Source organism: Cariama cristata, unplaced genomic scaffold (genome assembly GCF_000690535.1).
Source record: "Cariama cristata isolate BGI_N322 unplaced genomic scaffold, ASM69053v1 scaffold5409, whole genome shotgun sequence".
NCBI classification, from domain to species: domain Eukaryota; kingdom Metazoa; phylum Chordata; class Aves; order Cariamiformes; family Cariamidae; genus Cariama; species Cariama cristata.
The window spans coordinates 1-20,207 of record NW_009636218.1 but is presented as its reverse complement, the minus strand read 5'-3'; the positions used below and the strand labels follow the sequence as shown (position 1 = coordinate 20,207).

Sequence of the window (20,207 nt, the reverse complement as noted above, 5' to 3'; positions counted from 1 at the left end):
AAATTGATGTGAACTAATGAGCAGTTTATGGCAGCTCAGTAGATTAGTATGCCATTTACCTTTTAAAAACTGTTTGATGTCTTGGGAAAAATTACGTTATAATAATCAGTATGGGAATTGCTTCTTCATCTTTCAGATGTAGCATTGGAATTTACAGCCAAAAGCAATTTGATCTTCTTAAAATAGTGTCTAACAACATGCTGTGTATTATTTTTGAAACATACTTTTGAAACATATGGAAGATTTGACATCAGGAAGATGAATGGTTGTTTGAGACGACTTTGCTGCTTCAGCAAGTGTCCAAGGATTGAAAGGGCAAAGAGTCTGAACTACTGTCTTTCTTGAGTATTAAATTAATTTGCTTAAAACCTCTAAATATATATCTCTCTATATGCTACTGCCAGAGGCAGGATACTGAAATAGACACAAGTGCCCTGATCAGTTGACATTTCTCTACATTTCCCACCTTAGGTGATTTTTCTCAGTGCCTCTCTGACCTGTAATACCTGAGCTATTTTGGTCCTAGGTCTGTCAAGAGCACCCTGTCAGTTTTTTCCAGGCGGCCATGGCTGTTTGATATCGACAGATGTTCATTAGAAGCCAAGATGAGACTGTTCAACTAATTTTCTCATGTAACGTGATACAAAGTTTTCACACAGTCCTTCAGTGCTGAAAGACTGGTGCAATTAGTTTACCCCATCAGTCCATGAACTAGTGAACCACAAGTACTTAACAAAAGTGGATAGAAGCCAGATATGGACATGAACTAAAAATAACCACTTAATGCATTAGTTCTTGTGCCTCAGTTAGCAAGGAAAAAGGGATTTTTTTTTTTTTTTAGGAATCTTAACAAACTCCTGCTTTGGGAAATGCACCCAACTTCTCCCTTAAACTATCTGCATTTCGTAACATCTTTCCTGCTCTGGAGTGTACTGCAGTAGTTGTCTACAAAGTCAATGTTTAACCCTGTGTGGAAAATGTTTTTCTGTCACTTTCAGAAGTGCTAAAAATAAACTGAAGAAAAGTAACTTTACTAGAAGTTCTTAGTAAATGAGCGAACATATTCAGTGCTGTTTGAAATGCTTTATTTAACTTCTCTTGGCTTTTTGTTTAACATTGAAACATCTGTATTTTTAACCACTTAGACAACTTGGACAGGAAATAAAAAGTGTGCTGGAAAATGGGAAATCTGTCATTACAGTCTGTACCAGGGATCCAAATACAGATTCAGTCCCCAAACTGATCCAGCTGTGGGTGCTTTGTGCATTATGCCATAATATTAAGTGAATGTTTTGGGAAATATTTTTTTGTGACTAGTCTTTTGAAATGCAGTTGTATGGACAAGTCATCCGTGTTAATCCCCCTGAAATACTAATTTTAGAGGTTATTTTTGAGGAGGAGGGTCTCCTAATTCTTCTTGATATCTCTTTACAAATTAGCAGTCTTTCATCTGAGATCAGCAGTTCTCTGATTAGACAAACCATATTGCATATACCATTATGGTGGCAAGGCCAGATTAAGTAGTTTTTGCTTGCTGTTAATTGTCACTGCCTGCCTCATTTTACCCTCCTGTGAACAGTGATTTGTGCCAGGTATTTCCTCTCATGCCCATGCTTGTTGTGGGAGGTTGGTGGTGAGACTGGGAGATACCTAGGAAATCTTGAGGGGCCTGAAGTTGAGAAGGCAAATTAATCATGCATCCTTCTATTTGAAACATGAAATTATTGTTAGAGTCTCTGTCAGCTTTGTCTAAGAGACATCTTTGGCTGAATAAGTATTCCAGCTTTCCTTCCTGCAACAAGGAGCAATTTAATTCTGGAAAACGCAGAATTAAATTATGTAAATTAACTAGGAGAATCCTAATTGCCCTGTTGCATGTTGCAGGGGAGGGAATGGTTGCTTAAAGTTAATTGTAAGAACTGTGACATGTGAGGGTAAATGTAGTGGATTTTAATCATGGCAGCTTATTGCAACTGATTTTGGAAATAACAGCAACAACTGTTAGGTAAATCAAATGGTGTTAAAAGGTGCTTCTTGTTTCAGTGCCCTTGCTGCCAGTTCCAGCCCAGCCTAGACCTGCTGTAGGACCCCAGAGATTTCCTGTGAGTAGCAGCTGTTTCTTCTTCTCTGATATGGATAAGCATACATTTGCAAGGAAATATTAATATAGCAAATAAAAGCTGTTCTAGTGAAATATAATTTTAAGGATTTGTAAATATTGACAATACACTCTGCAGTTGAAAATGTTTGTTAAAAGCTTAAGGTCAATGGATTTTTGAGAGTAGAATTAATTCTGTTTAACTGTAAAATTGTTGAACCAGCCTCTCCAGTGGGAGAGGCATGAATGCATCTTATCTTAAGGAATATGGGCTTCATTTTATTACTTGACTCTTTCTGTATAAATAGAATCCTTATTTTATTTGATATAATAAAAGGCTATTTGAAATAATCCCTAAGCTTAAAAAGCAGTAATATGTATTTATTTTAAAAATCAGCAATCATTTTTATTATTACTTCAGGCATTTAAATGCCTTCATGTTTTTTATATAAAAAATAGGAGTGGCATTGCATGACCTTGCTTTCTCTTATGTTTCTAACTCCTAAAACAAACAAGGCACTTAGCTGCTTCACTAGGCTAATTTCACTTGATTTTTTTTTTTAATTCTGTGAATGGAGAGAGTGCATGCTTCTAGACCTTTTCTCATCATTTCAGTTTTGTTGTCCTAAATTTTTAGTTCAAGTGATTTGCAGAGTATCAAAATAAGCAAAAGAAAAAATAGTTTGTGCAATATTGCCTTTAAATATTTTCAAATAAAGACTCCATATATGATGTTTCCCAAATATATAAAACACATAAAAATTATCCTCTGTTAATGTGTGCAGTGCTGAAGGAGGAAAGTAGATGTTTGTGAACATCTGTGTAGTATCACACAGTAAATTACGTGCATAGAGATCAGATGTACTTGAAAGAAACAGATTTTGAAACCTGCTGTGCCTTTTGATTGCCACGTGCATACCTGGTTATTTTTGACACAGAGTATTTTTTGTACAGGATATCTAGCTGAGGAATTGTGGTGTATGTATTTTGTATGGTAACTTGAGGTTTTAAATTGCCGTGTTTCTTCTGTGAAGTATAAAAACATTAGGCAGTAAAACTGCAGTTTCATTGAGTAAATTCGTGTTATATAATTTCATCATCAACACTTTAACCAGAGATATTGTCCTATTTAAAAATAGTGTAATTTTCAAAGGAAATAGTTTTCTTCAACAGCCTTTAGTATTATGTGGAGACCTTATTAACATTTTAAAAGTAATTCTTACTGTTTTTTATGAAAACAAGTATCTTGCATTTCTTTTCCTTTGACACTAAGTTGCTTTGCCAATAAACACAATTTGGGATGGAAAAGAGATTGGAGGACAAGGAATATCTGTAAAGGCATTGTAATTGACATCTTTGAGGTGCGTTTACATCAATGTGGAAAAATTGGAAATTAATTTTTTTTGATTGTGAAATTAGATTTTAATTCTGTTCACTTCTGGTTTTGCAAGCTGGGAAGTACTGCAAATGTAGCTAATTTGTATGCAACAGTTCTTAAAATGGAATAAAATACACTGAACATTTTTGGTAGGACTCTTGCTCCTTTTGCCTGAAGGAAAATACTTGACTACTTGCTGCCTTTTTATGTAAGCAATGCACTAGCAAAGAATCAATGTAATTCTTTTTTCATAAAGAGGAGGAGGGCTATCTTAACTAAGAGCATCCAGTACTGTGATTTGGTTGCTCTGAGTGTTTTGGTGTGTTTTTTCTATTTCAACCAGTAACCTGCTATATGACCCTGAGAAAGTTACTTAATCTTTCCATGATTCACTGAGTTATAAAATGGGTATAATAAGAACTTCCTTTTTAAAGTACTTTATAAATTTTGCATAGGTTATCAGTCATATTAGGATTAGGAATTAAGTGTCACTGTGTACATATCTCATGTTTGTTTTATTAAATATAGTATGTTAGCTCTTGAGCTGAAGTCAAATTTACTTTCTAACTTGAACCTTTTATCTTGCAGAACTACCTTTTTTGCTCTGCTACGTGTCAAAATGCCTTTGTGCCATTATAATTCACTTGTTTATGTGTAAATGTTGACTTATAGCAGTACAGTAATGCTTAGACAACTTCACTGACAAGCCATTTGAAAAAGATCAAAGAAGTATTCCAGACTATAGTTCATTCATCCTATTCCTCATTGTAGAAAGAATCGGATATCCAATAAAATGAATTTGCTCTTCTTTTTAGGATTGCCTAATCAAATGAAAATAGTCAACTGATTTTTCTGGTTGCTTTGTTTCAAAAAAACTCTGGGATTAGAATTAGATACTTGTAGTCTGCTTTCCCCTTTTAACTTTGAGCTGGATGATTTATTTTAATTGAATGTAGCAGAGGTAGAAAGATTAAAGCTAATGAAATTCTTGCAAGGGAGAGACCTAAAGAAGCTAGTGCCCTAACCAAAAGAAAAATTGCTGCTGAGTTCCTGTCTTTTCTAGGAGAGAAGCCTCTCAGCAAACCTCTTCCAAGCACGGGAAGAGCTTCAATCAGAGCTAATCAATTGCAAGTCATAAATCTATTGGAAACCAGGTGTTATTAATTTAGGGCTAATGAAGTGACTTGTAACCATGTAATGGTTAATTCTTACAGCCTTTTGCAGAAAGATGTAATTGAAGAGTTGAGCAAAGTTGTAATGAGCGTGTTAGCGTATTGGTTTGAGTTCTAAATGGTAAGAAATAATGTAGTATTAAATCAGAGTAGTGTGGATTAGGATTGAACCTACTTGGAATTGGGACTGATTAAATTCACTTAACCTTGAATCTAAATTTGAATATTTCAGGGTAGGGTTTATTGTTTAATTATGTCTTACTTAAAGCATTTCTTACTTAAAGCTTAACCCCTTAAATGTTTAGAGAGGAAGTGCTAGAGAGGACATAATGGAATGAATCTGTTTGTGTTCACTACCTAAAGTTATTTTAACATTTACAGGAATCTTGAATCAAGCAAGGAAGTTGTCTATCTCTTACTCTGTAAGCATTCAAGGTGACTTAGTGTGAATGATGTTTGAGAGCTATGCTGAACTGATTAGGACTGAATAAATGGTGGATCTGAGGCATGTTAGCAGCTGAGAAATGTGGTGAACTTGTGCTAACCAGGACTTCTGCAAAGGCTTCTACACTTGTTTAAATTGCAAAGTACTCTTCAGGTAGCTGTAGTTGATTGTAATCCAATCTTCAAGCATAGTTAATGCTAATATTTTGCCAGGTATTTGAGTTAACCTGGAACTGTGCAAGTGCCAACTGTGTGCTTTCTTTAAACTGTTTAAAGAACGGATTAAGCTAACTATTTGACTGAGTACTCTGGAGGTCTTATTTTTTCATCTACCTTTGCTTTAAAGTGGTTAAAATACCTTTCTCTGAGTTAGTGTGTCAGTGTCATGGTTGATATTTCACAAATAAGAGTCTACTTTGGGGACTGAAGGAAGGTGACAGAAAGCTTTGTTCGTAGACTAGTTGTATGGGTCTTCTGTATTTTTCACGTGTTCTCTCATTAAGCAGATGCCCCAGTGCAGGTATGGAGCCTGTGGCCTTTCTTGTTACACAAGAAGGACGATTGTGGGTTCTGTCCTATGTTGTTTATTATCTGAGCTAATTTCTCTTTAACTGCTGTGTTTTGTGAAGAAGGGTGGGGTAAAATAAGGAAAGAAGAAATTAAATAGTAAATGGAAGAGGTGTTTCTAAACACCTTCCACGTGGACTGCTGCTAACGGACTCTTGTAGAGGCCAGCTCATTGTTTAATATGAAATTAGAAAAATTGTTTGCTTTCAAATGGCAATTTTTGTGAGCTAAGTTGATGGTCCAGATCTCTTAATCTCTTATGTGAGTCCAGCAGCACATTCTGTATCTGAAATATTTTGATGTTTGCCCAATGAAAAATTTTAAAATAGTTTTTGCTTCAAACATTATTTAACTTAATCAGCACTGAAGTAATTTTCATATGCGGCACGCTTGTGTGAAATTTTTTTAAGGACATATAGAAGTGGAGCAAGTGTTATCATCCGTTTTGGGGTAGAACATGGCAGAAGGAAAGTGTTTTACACTACCAAAATTCTTCAACAGGAAACTATGAGAGATACCTAGCAGCTGAATTTGGGGCTGGAAACAGAGTATTTAGAGTAAAGAAGTTCTTGGGGAGAACCTGCCTCACACTGCTCAAGGCAGGAGGGAGATTTGGGGCCATTCCCCATCTGTCTCTGTCCTGGATCCTTCTCTGAAACTGCTGCAGAGAGCAGAGCCTGTTAATGCAGCTGTCTGCCCTTTGCCAGGAGAATTTTCAGGAAATTGTGATAAATTCCAAAACTGGGATAAATTCCAGTTTAGCTGCTGTCCTTAACCTGACACCCTGGGTGTGGTGCGAGCTGGGCAGGTGTCCATGCCACAGACACATTTTAGTAACTTTGGTCAACTTGAGTTTCAGAGGTGTGGTTAGATATAGTCTGAAACGGCACAAAGCACAAGATGAAGTGACAGTAATGTCTGCCTGACTAGTTTGTGCTAGGAAGACTTTGATAGTTTTTAATGCACAAATCTTTTCTACTCTGATAGGACATCTTAGTGCATAGGGTACCTTTCAAGTAGCTGTTGAATTCAGGTCTGAAAGTTGAATTGTATAATGTAAATTATGTTTTATTCAGTATAAAAATAAGACTTTAATAGAGCAACGTGTCCTCGGGCCCTTGTGAATATTCTACATCACATGTCTTTTTAATTCTCAGGGGGCTTTGACATGATTTGGTTTTGGAACTTACCTTACAATTTCCTTTCAAAATCATCTTTATCCCAAAAGAATACTTGATATTTTTTTTTTCTTTCCTTAAACTGCAAAAACCTTAGTAAACTTTCTTTATGTTCCCATTCAGCATGCTTGTACTTGATCTCCCGGACGTCAGGTGTTGTCTTAAATGGGTGCTGTGAAAGTCAGTTGATTAGTTTTGATTCAGTTTCTTCCCCATTTCTGAAAGCTCTAGTTAGACAAATTCTGAGCTTGCAAGTGTTGTTTGGAATTCAGACACTGCTTTTAAACACTTCTTTATGCTTTAATCTGTGAGAGGTTTTTAAACAGGTGCCCAGTTGTTACCCAGAACAAAGTTTACTGCCCCTCATTTGCTTGAAACATTTCTTTTAGACAAACAATGTATTAGTGCTATGCAAAAGAATTATAAAAGGTACATTAGAATATGATTTACCTGTTTTTCCCCAAATTGGCCCTTGGACTGACTTGGATCAGCCTATAACACCATTTTAGCAAATTTGAGGCAGTTTAATAGATACTACAACGTACCTGGGTTCGTGGGTATGCCTTTATGTAAACACCTCTTGTAGTACATAGAAGCAGAAGTTTGCAGTGCTTTTGAAAACAAAACTCCTTGCGATAGTGTTTGCTGTTCGTTGTGGGAAATGCAAATAGGGAATGAATTTTTTTTTCCATTGTTTCAAATTGGATTATGAATTGCTATGAGTGAATAAGGATTTTAGCAACTGTTACCAAGGTCATGGCTCATATTTTCCAGTACTCACAGTAAGGACAACTTAAACAGTGCTGCATCTGAATACAGTCGATTGTTTTAAACCGGTATTTAGTAAGTAATGATATGAGTAACTTGTACATGCTTGCAGCAATATGTATGTAGGAGGCAAACTGTTAATGGAAATAAAAAGCCACTTGTGAAAATTTTTCTCATACTTCCTCACAATTGTTCTGTTTTAGCTATGGCTTTACTGTGATGAGTAATAGTAAATGAAATTTTCACTCTATTACTGTGTAGCAGTAGCAGATCACAGGTAGTGTAGAAAGCATTTTGTTTTCATTTAACAGGATACATGGTATCAGGTGGCGTTGATTGACATTTTTTGGATAGTGCTTTATACAGCATTTCATGCAAATCATGTTTGAATGAGACTGCTGCATCAAATTACATTTCTTTCAGATTATAGCCCTTGCAGATGTGAGACAGAGCTTGTTCAGCAGCTAGCAAAAAGCTTTCATTTTTCACACTTACTGTTTTCACAACTTGACTGCAAAGCCCTGTAATTACATCACTTAAGATAGTGAAGGAATGATGGGCACTTTCTCTTATCAGATCTATAAGTAGTAGCAAGCAGATGCAGCATGAGATCCCTCCAGCTGTCAAATTTTGTCAGGCTGGCATAGAGGGAATGCAGTTTAAAATGCAGGTGACATAATACCCAACATCCTCCATTTGCTAGTGGGCTTCTGATTAATCACGATTACCATACATTATCATACCATCAAATTTAATCATATCAATGAATTCCCATCTGCAGGAGGAGCAGCAGCAGCTAAACATGATGGTAACAGCTATTAAATAAGAGAGAGATAGATGGTTTCTAAATGCAGTAACCCTTTAACTTGTCATGCTTGCTCCAGTGTGCACATGCTCTGTAGATATTAAAATCGGACAGAAAACTTGTGAATTTATATTTCATAGTTAGTCATTTACCTTTCTGTTAAGTGATTGCTGTTTAGCACTGCCAAGGAATCCAGAGTTGTAGAATTCTGCACGCACACACACGCACACTCCCGTTAATGATGCTAGATTTTCTTCAGCCTCAACTTGAGTACCTGCTAAATACAGAATCACGGAATAGTTGAGGTTGGCAGGGACCTCTGGAGCTCACCTTGGCCCACTCCGTGCTCAAGCAGGGCCACTTAGAGCTGGTTGCCCAGGACCATGTCCAGATGGCTTTTGAGTGTCTCTAAGGATGCAGATTCCACCACCTCTCTGGGCAACCTGTGCAAGCACTCAGTCACCCTCACAGTAAAAAAGTTTTGATTTAGATATATTTTTATATGTATATAGCTATGTATATTGGTTTTGATGCATCTGAATGATTGAAATTTGAAGCTTTTTAAGCCTTGTGAGCAAAACACAAATTTTTATCGAGGCAAAGAGGAAAAAGTATTATGCATAGAGCTATGTAACCATTAATTAGGCACTGTTAAAAAAATACTTTGCAGAAGTCAAGACTCATAAAGAAATCCAATTAAAATATACAATTGACTTCCTACTATAATGCAGTAAGATGAATCTAGTGCTTAAAAACTGAATAGAGAACTAAAATACATTTATAACTAGAGTCCTACGTGATAGTATAATTCTCTTAAGCTATTTTCACTGAGCTAAAAAATGTCATTTTAAAAGATAATTCAGTATGTTTATGTCATCACAATACAAAAAAAAAATCTATAAACTGGTATTTATTCACCTTCTGCACCTTCAGTACTTGACATTTCTTTACAATATGAAAGGAAAAAATGCTTCATTCATTATAAAAAAGTAAGTCATAACTGCTCTTTACAGTAAAATGAGTTAATGTAGAGGAATATTATGAGTTGACTGTAGGATACTCAAAAAGGAAAAAAGTTCAGGCCTTCATATGCAACACGAGTAGTACTTGCAGGCACGTTGGGAGCTCTGGGTATGTAAAGTTCTCGCATCAAAGTGTTTGCAAGGTCAGAGATGTGTAAAACATCACCAAAATGAGATTTCCGTACAGAATTAAAAATCAGGAATCGGGTAATTTACCTACTAAATAGTCAGGTCTGAAATGTCATTTTCTAATACAGATCAAAGTCCAGGTTAGCAGCAATTCTAATATTTGTCTTCTATAAAGCTGGCTGCTGCTTGACTTTTTTGTAGCAATCTGAGCATTTTTTTGTTGAAGGGAGAAGCATCATCCCCAAGTCATGTATATTTATCTTTGAGGTTCTCAAATTGTTCTAAAATTAACTATAACTGCACTTTCAAGCTTGGAGTGAGTGCAGTGTAGGAATCCTGAATGGGATTTTCATGATCCAGTTTAGTTCTGACCTCAGAGTTGTTTCTAATCATCAGTGACTTGCAGGTCACCAAGATACACAAGGTTGCTAAACACTGTAATAATATTTCCATGGAGTAGTCTCTGCTAAATCCAAGGATAAGGTATGAATTTTGTTAGATGTTTTATCTCAGTAGTTCGAAAAGCAGAAGAGGTCCAGAACTTTTGAGTCCCTAATTTTTTACATATCCCTAATACTGTTAGCCTTCAATACAGAAATACGCAGATGGATTTTATTGTCTTTAAATAAAATTATTATGAAATTCCCTTCTTTCAAAGGAGATTTCATAATTCTAAATGACACTAATGTCCCTTATATTCTTTCTCCAATTTCTATTTGCGATATTTCTATATTGTATTTAATCTTTAAAGGTTAGAGGGCATTAAACAAAAATGTTCACACTGTCTTGTACACCATACCCCTGAAGACAATTACAAACTAAAGTGAAACTGAAACTTACAGATGAATTAGTTTAAAACACCTGTTTAAGAAATTATTTAGGTTTGTGTGCTGATCTAGAGGCTTGGGTTTACTCTTCCTTCAGGCAGTGCAAGCTGCTACAACTTACTTGTCATGCTATTTTTTGTTATGGCCCGTCTCTCCTTGCTGCACTCATCCTTCAGCCATACAAAACAGATGGATGGGAGCATGGTTTTTCTGCACATCAGCACTGTTATGAATTTAGAGTTGGAATTTAGTTAACCATATCTTTCCTATGCCTATATTTCACTTTGGAATGTTTTCTGAGAATTGTTCTTGAATGGGACCACTTGTCCTGCAGATTTTCCTTTTTCTAATGTACGTACCTCGATGGTAAAGCAGAGGGAGGTCCAAGAAACCTGTCTGTGAAGCAATCCTTTTATGTAGCACTGGTTGCTTATAGGTAATTCTGCTTTGTTACTTCTCTTATAGAAACACACTGAAGTTGTGAGTATTTTTGTCTCCATTTGCAACACAAGTATGTCCCTGCTTGATGGATTAGGAGGAATGCCATGAAACTTGCTGGAAAGGGATACTTTTAATATGCAGTGGTTCTAATTTTTAGCTATAGTCTCCTGAACTGTTTGGGAGTGTCTTAGTATGCTGGGAGTATCCTTCTCTGTATTGCCTGTCCTTTAGCTACTTGCTCATGAGTTGGCATAAATAACAAGGGATTCCGTGCCTTTCTCTCCTTGCTCGTACTGGTTTTCCATGGTGACTGAAATCCATTTTGAGACCTTAAACAGTGAAATCGGGCATTGGTGATTTTTCTTATAGATGACCTGGACTTGTACCTAAAAGTCCCAACACATTTTCTTATCTCTTGGAGTTGTGGAGTATCAAAGAAAAGCTTGTCCAAGTTATGTAGCACATTTAAGTATTAAAAATTACTCTCAGCTCAATTGAGGAAAATACCAAAGCACTGTCTCCCAGACACAATCTGCCTGTAATACTTGGATCTGTGCAGTCCACATACGTGAACCAGTAGTTGTCATCTCCTTGCATTTTCCCCTCAGAAAAGACTGATGTATGGGTAGCATACATTCATTGTCTTGAGTTTTGTGATGACTCTGACCTTAAATACATTACAGTCAAGAAGGACAAAAATTAAAGGCATGAATTTTTGTATAAGGAGGTCTTATAATGCTAAATTAATGGGGAAAATCATGGTGCTTGCTAGGTTTTAGTTCCCGTTGATGGATTTATGTGATTGTCATAGACATCACGGGAACACTAATGAGTCATTTAAACTATAAGGAAATACCAAAAGACATTTTATTATTAAATTTCAGTGAATCGTTCCCTTTCTGTATGCTGTGCATAGTAAATGAAAATACTATGAAACTTGCATGTGAAGAGCCATGGTTTGTGGGATGTATACATTTCTACTTGAAAATTTTTGAACCATATCCAAGATCTATGAAGCAGGGCTTCTTAAACAAGAGAATGGAAAGTCAATTCCTTGCACCAGAAGGTAGCCATTTTAGGAAGGCATTTCAAGAAGTCTAGTAGCTGCTGAAATAAGAGGATTAACATCTTGTGACAGATGGCTCTAGTTTTAATTGTCATAGGTTATAGTGGTCATTATTCTTTGCATTTAAACCATATAAGAAGAATTAACTGAGTGGCCCTGCTTAACTGTCAATGGGGTTCTCCTAGCTCTTTGCATTTTAAGCAAGATTAATAAATGAAAACATGTTGTAGAGGCAGGGTGTAATTTATTGAAAGATTCATGAAGTTTCAATGACATTGTTAAGGTATTTAATTAGTCTCATGAAAAAAGTAGAGTGACCCTTTTAGAGAAGCTGATAAGTCATATAATAGCTGTTAGATCCTCTTTATTCCTTGCTTTATAAGATTAACTTTGTGCTAAGCAATTTATGCTAAGTTTTCCCTTTTATTGGTAACCAAAGTTATCTGTGCTTCATGAATAGATTACTGGAGATAACATCATGTAATTAACAAGAGATGCAGAAAAGTAAAAGTACAATTTGTGTAAGAATTGTATGAGAGAGAATGTTAATTTCTTAACTAGGAAGGATATTTAAAGGGATAAAAGGAAGGCAAAATAGTGCAGTTCTTTGAAAGGATTAAAGTAACCTTATCTCATGTTCTTTTGGAAGGTGGGATTGCCTGAGTGTGTGAAAGTCATGTTCAATGAGCTATTCACAACTCTAATGAATTGTAGATGCAAGTTTGCATTGCCTTTTTTTTCCAAAAGTGATTCATAAGGTGTAAGTTATGCCTTAGCTATATTGAATAATGGAAGTTAGTAAAAGGGGAAATTGTGCAACCTGCAGGCATGCAGAATTGTCTAAAAATGTTAGTCTGAGGTGCTGTAAATTATAGTGTTGGGGAGGAAGAGTGGGTAGATTTTTTTTTTTTGTCAGAGTAAACTTCACAAAATTAAATATTTAAGACAATAAAATACCTGTCAGTAGCATGTCAGTGTGCAGTTGTCTTCTCCTTTTCAGTATTTAAGAAATATCTGTGGTCTCTTTGGAAAACCACACAGAACCCCATTTCCAATGTAATTTCCTCCTAGGCCTCAGTTCTTGTATTCAAAAAAAGGTGATATGTAAGAATTTTCAAAGTAAAATTACATGAGAATAAATTAAATGATAGAGTTAAACATACTCCTTATAAACAGGAAAAAGTACAGACCAAAAATTACTTTCTTTGATAGTTTAAGAAGAAACTTTATCTTCAGTAACTTGCTTTCAATGTTCAGGCATTGACATATTTTGTCTTTTGTAGACGGAAAGAAACAATGTCCAGAGCTGTATCCCCTTGCAGCCCGCAAAGCCTTACGGAGAAGACAGTTCAAGAGCTCTCCAGCTTTCCAAAATGACAATTTCTCTCTCAGATCTTTGAAATAGTTGTTAACACCAGGGCTGCAGGTAGTGGTTTAGAAGGAATGACAGTGCTGAAGTGGTTGCAGTTTTGTGAAGGGGTACCTGTCAGTTCGGTAAGGCCTTCAAGGCCATACTGTGGTGTGACAGGTACGTCTGCTTCAGGTCTTGTGCTGTCTCCTGATTCTGTGCTCTTTGTGCAGCTAGCTTTAAATCTAGCTAAAAACTCCATTGTAGGAGTCTTTCCTTGCAATTTGCTGCACTTCTACCAAATAATGATAACATATGATAACAAATATGATAACAGTACTAAATAAGCAACATTAATGATACAAAATCAATAATAATGATACTATATAGTCTAGTAACAATGAGAAGTGGAGAGGCCTCCTCCAAAAAGTTACCGTATGTGCTCTTCTGAGTCTGTCTTATATGGACCTTTGGTGGCTCAGTCTTTGTAACCATTTCTGTATGAAGGTGAGCCAGCCTTGTGGGATCTCGCTGGAAAGGCACATAAATACTTTGTCCTTTCCCCCAATGTCAGAGTTGGCCCCAGTGTTGGACTGAAAGGTAGAATTTTGCAGCCGTGGCTGATCATAGGAATTTGCAGTTCTCTCTTTTGTTAGACTGAAACCTGTTAACTTGAAGACAGGTATTTTGAAGACTGCAAGATTTCTAGGGAAATCTTGGGAAGTTCCCTATAAGGTTTAATAATGGTGAAGTAATAGTTAAAATTATTTTTTGTAGGGAGTCTTAGTTGATGTGTGTACTGAGTAGTTGGTTGTAATTTGAAACTGTCCGGATAGCAAAACCATGAAAAATGGGAGTAACTACTGTGCATATAAAGATTTATTATGCATCTATGTTACAGTATGCTTATTTTATCAAAAATAGACCATTATGAAAACTGGCTTTTGCACCTGCTCTTCATTAATTTTTGAAGTTAAATAGCTCTGCGTGGTCTTTTCTACGAAATACCAGAGGGCCCTTGGGGGTTATTAGCAACAAATAGTTACTGAACGTAGAGTTTAACACTAATGGTAAAATAATCCACTTCTGGAATTATAGTTTAACCACTGTTAAGGAAAAAAAACAAACTCACCACTCTCAAAAACTTTAAGTAACGGAGGACTGTTATATTACTTTGCACTACTTTTAAGAGAACTTAAATTCAGTATAAGTAAAAGTTGAAGTTGTAGTAGTATTGTATTCCTATTAAATTGGGAAAAAATAATAAAAATGTAGTGGTATTTCAGAATAATAGACAAGCACCTCATAACTTAGAAAAATATCTACCACAATTTGCATGTTTTCTGAAAAGAAAAAAATTCAGTTCATTTGTGTCTGGAAGTAGCTCTAGTTGAACCTTAAAGTTTGTTTCACATGTAGTGTGTGAAATTAATCAATCACACAATCAAATTCCTGTTGGAATTGTCCTGAAAGCTTTTTCAGAAGAAAAATCTCAGCAATGTAAAATCTGAAAAGACAAGCTTCCCCCTACCTATGTTACTGTAATTTAAGGCAGAATTTTATTTCGCTCTTTAGGGATTGTAGAAGCAAAACTGGTTTAGGAAAAAAGTAGAGGTCACGTTTTTTTCACAGATATTAGAAGGAAAAGAATCAAACTAATTTCTTTTTTTTAGGAGCAAATACTGGTAATTTGTTTTTCATCACATAACAAATGTCTTTGCAGTTAATTTTGCATGATTGGCCTTTCGTTATCAGCTGAGAAATGTGATCAGTCATATTTTAGTAGTTCTTCAAATGCCATATATGTAAAGTTAAAATTTGTTCAGTGATCAAATAAGTAGATATTTCTTAGCGATAGTCTATTGCTTGTATGGGATGCAGCTTTACTGTGGTGTGACCTATATCAGCTGTAGTTCTGGTGATAGTTCTGTAGTTTTCTGTAGTTTTGCCAGTTTTTGTAGTTGTCTTGCTGGTTATTGGTTTCTGTAATTTTTTTTGTAAATAAAACTATTTTATTTTTTTTAAGTGTGACCTTTCTTAGATCTAAAATAACTTTGTATTACTCAGTTCCAGTACTGACTTCATAAGGGTTTAAAGTTTCCTTGTAACGGGACATACAAAGCTGTTCTCGGCATGTATAGTACTACCAGACCTCTGTGGTTTGAACCAAGATGTTTTGCTGGTTGCCTGCTTCAATTTGAATCATTTTGGTTGAAATTTTCCAAATACTTTCATTCTGAGATTGGAATGATAGAAAAATATTATTATGCCCAAGTGAGCTATTTAGAAACATTTTATTGTTGCTCGATTTTTCAAGGAAGAAAATTGAGTTTGGCTGTACTGAGGATGTTTCAGTACATAAGAGCTGTGTGAAATTCAACACGACTTCCCATGCATTTGCAATTCAGGGCTGGGCAGATCTGGGCATAGTAACGAGAGTGTGTGTTGGCAGGAGAGGGAAAGCTGGTATGAAGAAGTATTTATTTAAAATACAAGTAGAGGATCTTTTTTCCCTGTGCTCTCATTTACTTCTCCTTCCCTGGTAGGAAAAAGCAGGGAAGTTGCCTGGGCTAAGTGTACAAGCAAGAAAAGGCTGGGTCTGGGTGGGGTAAATGGGAGTTCCTGACCAGCTGCCACAAGTCAAGACCACCAGCTTGGAGTCCGGGAGCTGGGAAGCTGGATACACGCTGGGATTAGGAACCAGTGGGCAGAGTGAAAGATGTGATGGGGATGAGAGAATGTATCCAAAGAGGCAGCAGGACCAGGAGAACAGTAAGGCTAATTGGACAAAGAATTAATATTGGGGAAGATAAGCTTGAGACTGGGTTACAAATTTGGTCATAGAAGCGGAGATGCCTGCTTGTTTTTGTAGTCTAGCCCTAAACTGAATTTTAGGAGTGGGAGGAGAGACTGATAAGGATCTGTTACCTCGACCAGGGCAGAATATGTCAAGTCTGGAAGAAGCAGGTAGAGGAGACTATGGTCACTGCAGTGCTATTTGGTGCTTGGAAGCAAGCCCAGCCAGATCATTACTGCTGCCAGTTCTTCAGCTCGGGTGGCAAATATGTGATACTTATGCTTTATTAGCCCAGGTTTCAGTAAGTTTCCACATAATTTGTTTTTGCTGACTGTTTTAGAAATAACTTAAGACACTTGTAGGCATATATTGTGTCTAGAGAAAAATACAGTGAGTATTTCAGAGCTTCCAAGTCAAGCTCTCAGAAAATAGGAAAAAGCAGGTTGTCTGTCGAGACTGCTTTCTCTCTCCTGGTGCAATATGTTGATGTGACTACGTGTAGTAAATAAGATGTAAGATAAAAACTGTCTTGTGTGAAAACTGCCCTGATGAACTGGTTTCTCCCCTGCCTCTGTTGCAGTGACCTTGTGCATTATGCAGTGATAAACAACTACATAGCTAAATACCAGTTCGCTTGCTGGGTGTCTCCCTTGAGGTTGTGTGGCTTGCGGAAGCACTGTGTATTCCCTAGGATGGCTGTAAGAGCAGTGCTTTGAGAAATAGGCTTTTATCACCAAGGCTTCCAGGATGAGGGAATGCATTTAACCTTAGTTTGAGAGTACCTCTGGCAATTCCTACATGTGGTGATGGCAGAGGTGTGTTTGGGGAGTGAAGGGTCAGGATCCTCAAGGTTTGTGTTCGGTTGCTCTTTTGGCAGGCAGCCAGTGCTGTCCCACTCAACATGAGGGAAGGGCAATGTGGTTGAACAGCCTTGTTCAGCTAAACCTGAATGGATTTTGATGGGACAAATAAATGTCACTTTCTCCATCCCAGATAGCTCCCTCTTCCTCCAGCTGCTCTTGTTTGCAGACAGCCTCTGAAATTCAAAAGTGTTAAGTCTCTTCTGAGGTGGCAAGAATATTTTGTGTTGGTAACTGTTCACTTGCAGAAGCGTAGCAGCTCCTCCTACAAACAGTATGTGTGTTAGGAGGACTGTCGTGCTTGAGTGTATTATAATGTCTTTTCACTAAATGAAAGACCCACAGGAGACTGGCTGACTAGGAGCACTGGTAATGGAATACAGACCTTTAATCTCTGGGAATGATAAAGTATTTACAGTTGTTGGTTGTATAATGACAGAAAAAAAGTAGTCACAGTCTTGCTTCCAAATAAGAGGTCTTAGTATCTCACATATCCCTGTTTAGGTGTTTTCAAGAAGGCCACAGATTTAATAACAGCTGTGATCTTCAGTGCCTCTCATCTGCTTGTTTGTGCCTTGCCAATCCCAGCTGTATTGTGCTGGTAGAAGGGTGTGAAGCGGCTTTGTCTTGTGCCACTTTGGTAGTGAGTAGACTTCAGTTTCCAGGGCAAATACCCATTTTGGCTGTGCGAGGAATGATTTTCCTAAAATGCTAGTATTTCTGCAGTACAAATAGGATAGAGTGAGGCTGTGCATACTGTTGGTGAGGGCAGCTCAATAGATAAATGATAAACCACTGCAACTTACTTGTTTGGTCCTTTGCTGATGACCGTATTTCGGTCTAGCAGGGAGTGTTAGGTCTGAAATCTGTTTTGAAAAGCTTGTCTTCAGCATTGACAAGTTTTAAGCTTTAAGGTGAGCATCAAATGTAGACAGAATAGATGCCACCACTGATTTCAGAATCCATGTAAAGAGGAAAACAAGGATGTTCATAGATTATTTTCTTTACTTATTTGATTTATTCACGCATAAGAAAGAAATGCTTGTGAATATCATGATTTATGTGAAGCAGAGCTTCTGTTTATCAGAGGTTGCCGACATTTTGTGAACTTTTGATATAAAAGAAAAAAATGAGTGTAAATTACTCGACTGAGTGTGTCTTCTGCAAAGTTCTGCATTTGCATTAACATCCTGCCTTCTGCAATATGTAAAGGCTGACTTTACATTTAAAAAAGAAAACCAAACAAAACTTACTGAAGGAAAGATGATTTTGAACTCTTTCTTACAATGCTTCAGATGCTGAGTTGTGAATAGACAAAGTGTTACTCTCTTGTTACTTCCTTTTGAAACATGATTTCATTAATTTTCTGGATGCCATAAACTGTCCTCCCCCTGCTTTTTTAAGTAAAGCTGCTTCACTTGTGTAGCTTACATTGTACTAAATTGATGGTGAAGAATAATGTGATTTAAGAAGATAAATGTCAGGAATGTCTTCTAATGTAGACATTCAGATTTTTTGGATTAATGGGAAAGAAGGCAAATAATTGCATGGATTTCAATAAGCTTGAGAAGAAATCCTGTGGTGCTAGTGATTATTAAAACATTGTTTATTCATTTCAAGATACTGTACTTGGGTTTAATACCTCTTCCATTGTGAAAGAATGAGTCAGTAAGGGCTGCCAGTTTGTACAGATGATAGATCATACAGCTGATACTCATAAAGCAACTGTAGTTTTAAGAGAAAAAAGTTATAGCAGTCAATAGATAAATTCCTGGATGGTAGTCTTAATCTTAGTTCTGCCTTATTAAATAGGGCCCTCCAGACTTTCAGCAGCATACGCCTGGACCAGTTCCTGCCAACTTCTCCCAAGCCCCAAGGCTGCCCATTCAGGATCAATGGAGAGGACCACCACCACCGCCACCACCACTCCCTCCTCCACCTCCTCAGGAAAGAGATCCTTTCTTCATAGCAGGTAAGCATTTTCATTTCCATTAACATACAAAGTCCACTTTTTGTAAAATGGCTATGCGGTGTAAGCATGTATCATGTAGCATGAAGTGTTTGAAGGAATCCGAGGGCTGGAAGATCCCATTTGTAGCCAGACTAGTACTTGCCAAAAATTCTGGTGGTCTGGTATCTTTTTACTTTTTTGATGTAATTGTATGTCTTCATCTGTAAATATCATCAATCTGGGCATTTATGCAGATACAAAATAAAATTAACATCTAAGTGATGGTTGTAATAAAGTTATTGTAATTTATTACATTTTAGATAACCAGTACTCTCGATGCACTTTGATTTCCACTGGTTACTCTTTAAACTGCCTGGACTATCTGTATACTCTAAGAAATCTCTTAAGGTTAGCTAAAATGATACAGCATAGCAAACAAAATGGATAGTAAGTGCATGTGCTTGTGTAGATAGATAGATATGCCATAGATATGTAATATGCATGTATCTAATGTGTATGCTACAGACATTTTACACACACGAAATATGTAAAAATTTGCTAAGTGTCTGGTCAGCAAATGGTACCAATGTTTTATGAGTTCTTGTGTGGTTTAAACTATAATCCCTGGAATCCTTCATTGATTTCATTAAAGTAGAATTTCTAAATGGTATTGCTAATTCCAGCAAAGTGCTGGTTATGCTGGTCTTTGAAGCATCAATTCCTTTTATACACAAGTGGCAGAAGCAAGAGAAACGTAACCTTGAGAGTAACTCTTGAAATTTAAACATCCATACGATTTTGTGTTCTGCAAATTTCAGGTTACTTTTCCAAATCAAAATAGAGCTTTATGTTTTGAAAGCGTGTTTGTGTCCCAGGGATGTTGTTGTTTAATCACTTATCTGATTCCCACAGATCCAAGGTTTCCAAGTCATCACTTGTTTGAGCAGCGAAGCCCCCCACCGCCACCACCCCCTCCGCTTCTTAATAGCGCGCATCCTGTCCCTACCCAAAATCCGATGCCATTCAGCCAGCCCGGGCCAGCATTTAATCAGCAAGGACAACAACCAGTGTTTCCCAGAGAGCGGCCAGTACGGCCAAACATGCAACCTCAAGGTCCTGTGGGGATTCTCCACTTCAACCAGCCAGGTTCAGCAAATCCGCGGCCCTTCATCCCTCCAAGGCAGCAGTTCCTGCAGGCTCCGGGCCAGCCCTTCCTCGCCGCACACACGCAGCCCAGCATGCAGGTACGGGGCTGCAGTGGGAAGGGGCCTACAAGGAACGGGTCAAGTGGCCTAGGGCTGCCTCGTAGGCTTATAGGAGTAACGTGTCTAAAGTGGAGTTATTTGAGTTTACAGG

The 20,207-nt window shown here is 37.1% G+C and overlaps 1 protein-coding gene across 1 annotated transcript in view; it reads left to right on the top strand.

Annotated features, from left to right (window-relative positions):
* Nucleotides 1–20,095, top strand: part of LOC104155413 (RNA-binding protein 33-like) — a gene marked incomplete at both ends in the record, with an annotated part of 52,669 nt that extends 32,574 nt beyond the window's left edge. Inside the window, 3 exons of the mRNA XM_009707831.1 lie at nucleotides 2,044–2,102; nucleotides 18,713–18,872; nucleotides 19,764–20,095. Of these exons, the coding sequence (XP_009706133.1) occupies nucleotides 2,044–2,102; nucleotides 18,713–18,872; nucleotides 19,764–20,095 (551 nt within the window). The remainder of the gene's footprint in view (nucleotides 1–2,043; nucleotides 2,103–18,712; nucleotides 18,873–19,763) is intronic.
* Nucleotides 20,096–20,207: the final 112 nt, after the last annotated feature.